We start from the raw sequence: 1,832 nt of genomic DNA, 5'->3' as shown, positions 1-1,832 counted from the left end.
TAACTATCACAGTTTCGTGTGAGGTTGGTCTCACGCAGTCGGGTCAAAGACTGACCAGCGACACCCGCCCTCCCCACCGCTGCCGCCCGCACCCCGGGGTGTCGGAGTGAGCCAGGGGGAGGGAGAAAAATGCGTGAACTGAAGGGAGCTCACCCTTTCCCTTGAGGAGAAAGCAACTCCCGAGGGATGGGGCCAGGAATATCACTCACATGGGATCAGGGCTGAGGCGCGGTTTCTTGGAGTTGGTCATTCTGAAAAGCCTGGCGTTGGAGGCTCAGGGGACAAAAATCTCTCACTTCTTCCTCTCGACAGAGCGCGACGGGGGTGGAATTTCAGAAATGGTACAATCCACTGCCAGTAATTCTCGGGAGCACACTGGGGGGTTTTCTACTTCTCGCAGTCTTAGGCTTCGCTCTGTACAAGGTCAGTAGCAGTTTGGGCTCTCTGTATCGTCAGAGACTGGGCGCCGAGGCAGCGGGCGCTGTCGGAGGGTCAGCGCTGAGGGAGCGGGCACTGTCGGAGGGTCAGCACTGAGGGAGTGGGCGCTGTCGGAGGGTCAGCGCTGAGGGAGCGGGCACTGTCGGAGGGTCAGCACTGAGGGAGCGGGCACTGTTGGAGGTTCAGTGCTGAGGGAGCGGGCACTGTCAGAGGGTCAGCGCTGAGGGAGTGGGCACTGTCGGAGGGTCAGTGCTGAGGGAGCGGGCACTGTCAGAGGGTCAGCGCTGAGGGAGCGGGCACTGTCGGAGGGTCAGTGCTGAGGGAGCGGGCACTGTCGGAGGGTCAGCGCCGAGGGAGCGGGCACTATCGGAGGGTCAGCGCTGAGGGAGGGGGCACTGTCGGAGGGTCAGCGCTGAGGGAGCGGGCACTGTCGGAGGGTCAGCGCTGAGGGAGCGGGCACTGTCGGAGGGTCAGTGCTGAGGGAGCGGGCACTGTCGGAGGGTCAACACTGAGGGAATAGCCATTTCTGTGTCTCTTATCGCCGTGGGTCGGTGACCATTGTCCCATCTCTCTCCTCCCGGCTCTGCTCTCAGTGCGGGTTTTTCAAGCGTAATTTCAAGGACAGGCTGTGTGATGGTGACGGAGCGTGCGATCACCCAACCGCTGAGCCCGAGGGCGGCACAACGCCCGAAAACTGCCAGGGAATGATGACAGCAGAGCCGCCATCCCCCTGAGACTTCGGTAACCGACCGGACCAAAGGTGCAAAACCTGCTGGAAAACTCACTGGAGTGCAGATCCTCTTCCCTTATCGCGCGTCGGTCGATCGTCTCGCTTGCTTTCCTCGCTTTCCCAGAGATCTGGGGGGTGCGCAGTTCATGGGTCGGATCAACTCAGCGGGGCTGAAGTGCTGGGAGGGTTGGGGGAAGGGCCTGGAATCACGGTGATCTGCTCCCGTCCGCTCCAGCCCCCTACATACCCTCTCCCTATCTCTGTCACCCCCTGCACCCCCTCCCTCTCTCCGTCACCCCTTCCCTCTCTCTCTGTGATCTCCTCAAACCAAGCTGCAGTGATAGAATTTGTGGTCTTTTCTCTGGAGTTCTTCCAGTTGGTACATTTCAACCGTAATCGTGCTTTTATTCCGGTTTTGATTTATTTTTGGTTGTTCTTTTATCGCAAAATAAAACAGGTAAAATACGCCAAAGAGACACAGGGCGCAAATTTGCGTGATTCCTTTTCGAGCCGAAGTCCGGTCGCAGAATTTTTGCCAAGGCCTGTCCCGGTTTCGTTTCGAGCTGCCTCACGGATTTTACATTTTAATTCCGGTGCAGTTTTGATCTCTTCAGAATCAGAACAAACGCATGCGATTCCCTCCTCCAAGGCAGGAATATTTTGC

The 1,832-nt window shown here is 58.2% G+C and overlaps 1 protein-coding gene across 3 annotated transcripts in view; it reads left to right on the top strand.

Moving 5' to 3' along the window:
- The window catches only part of LOC125450427 (integrin alpha-M-like), a 72,221-nt gene extending 70,620 nt beyond the window's left edge, over nt 1–1,601 (top strand). For all 3 annotated transcript variants that reach the window (XM_059643274.1, XM_059643275.1, XM_059643273.1), the window contains 2 exons: nt 313–423; nt 1,032–1,601. In XM_059643274.1, the coding sequence (XP_059499257.1) occupies nt 313–423; nt 1,032–1,172 (252 nt within the window). In that variant the 3' untranslated portion in view covers nt 1,173–1,601. The remainder of the gene's footprint in view (nt 1–312; nt 424–1,031) is intronic.
- Nucleotides 1,602–1,832: the final 231 nt, after the last annotated feature.

The sequence above is a fragment of the Stegostoma tigrinum genome, chromosome 50 (genome assembly GCF_030684315.1).
Source record: "Stegostoma tigrinum isolate sSteTig4 chromosome 50, sSteTig4.hap1, whole genome shotgun sequence".
In the NCBI taxonomy this organism is placed as follows: domain Eukaryota; kingdom Metazoa; phylum Chordata; class Chondrichthyes; order Orectolobiformes; family Stegostomatidae; genus Stegostoma; species Stegostoma tigrinum.
Note: the sequence above shows the minus strand (reverse complement) of the source record. Positions and strands in the feature narration are given on the sequence as shown.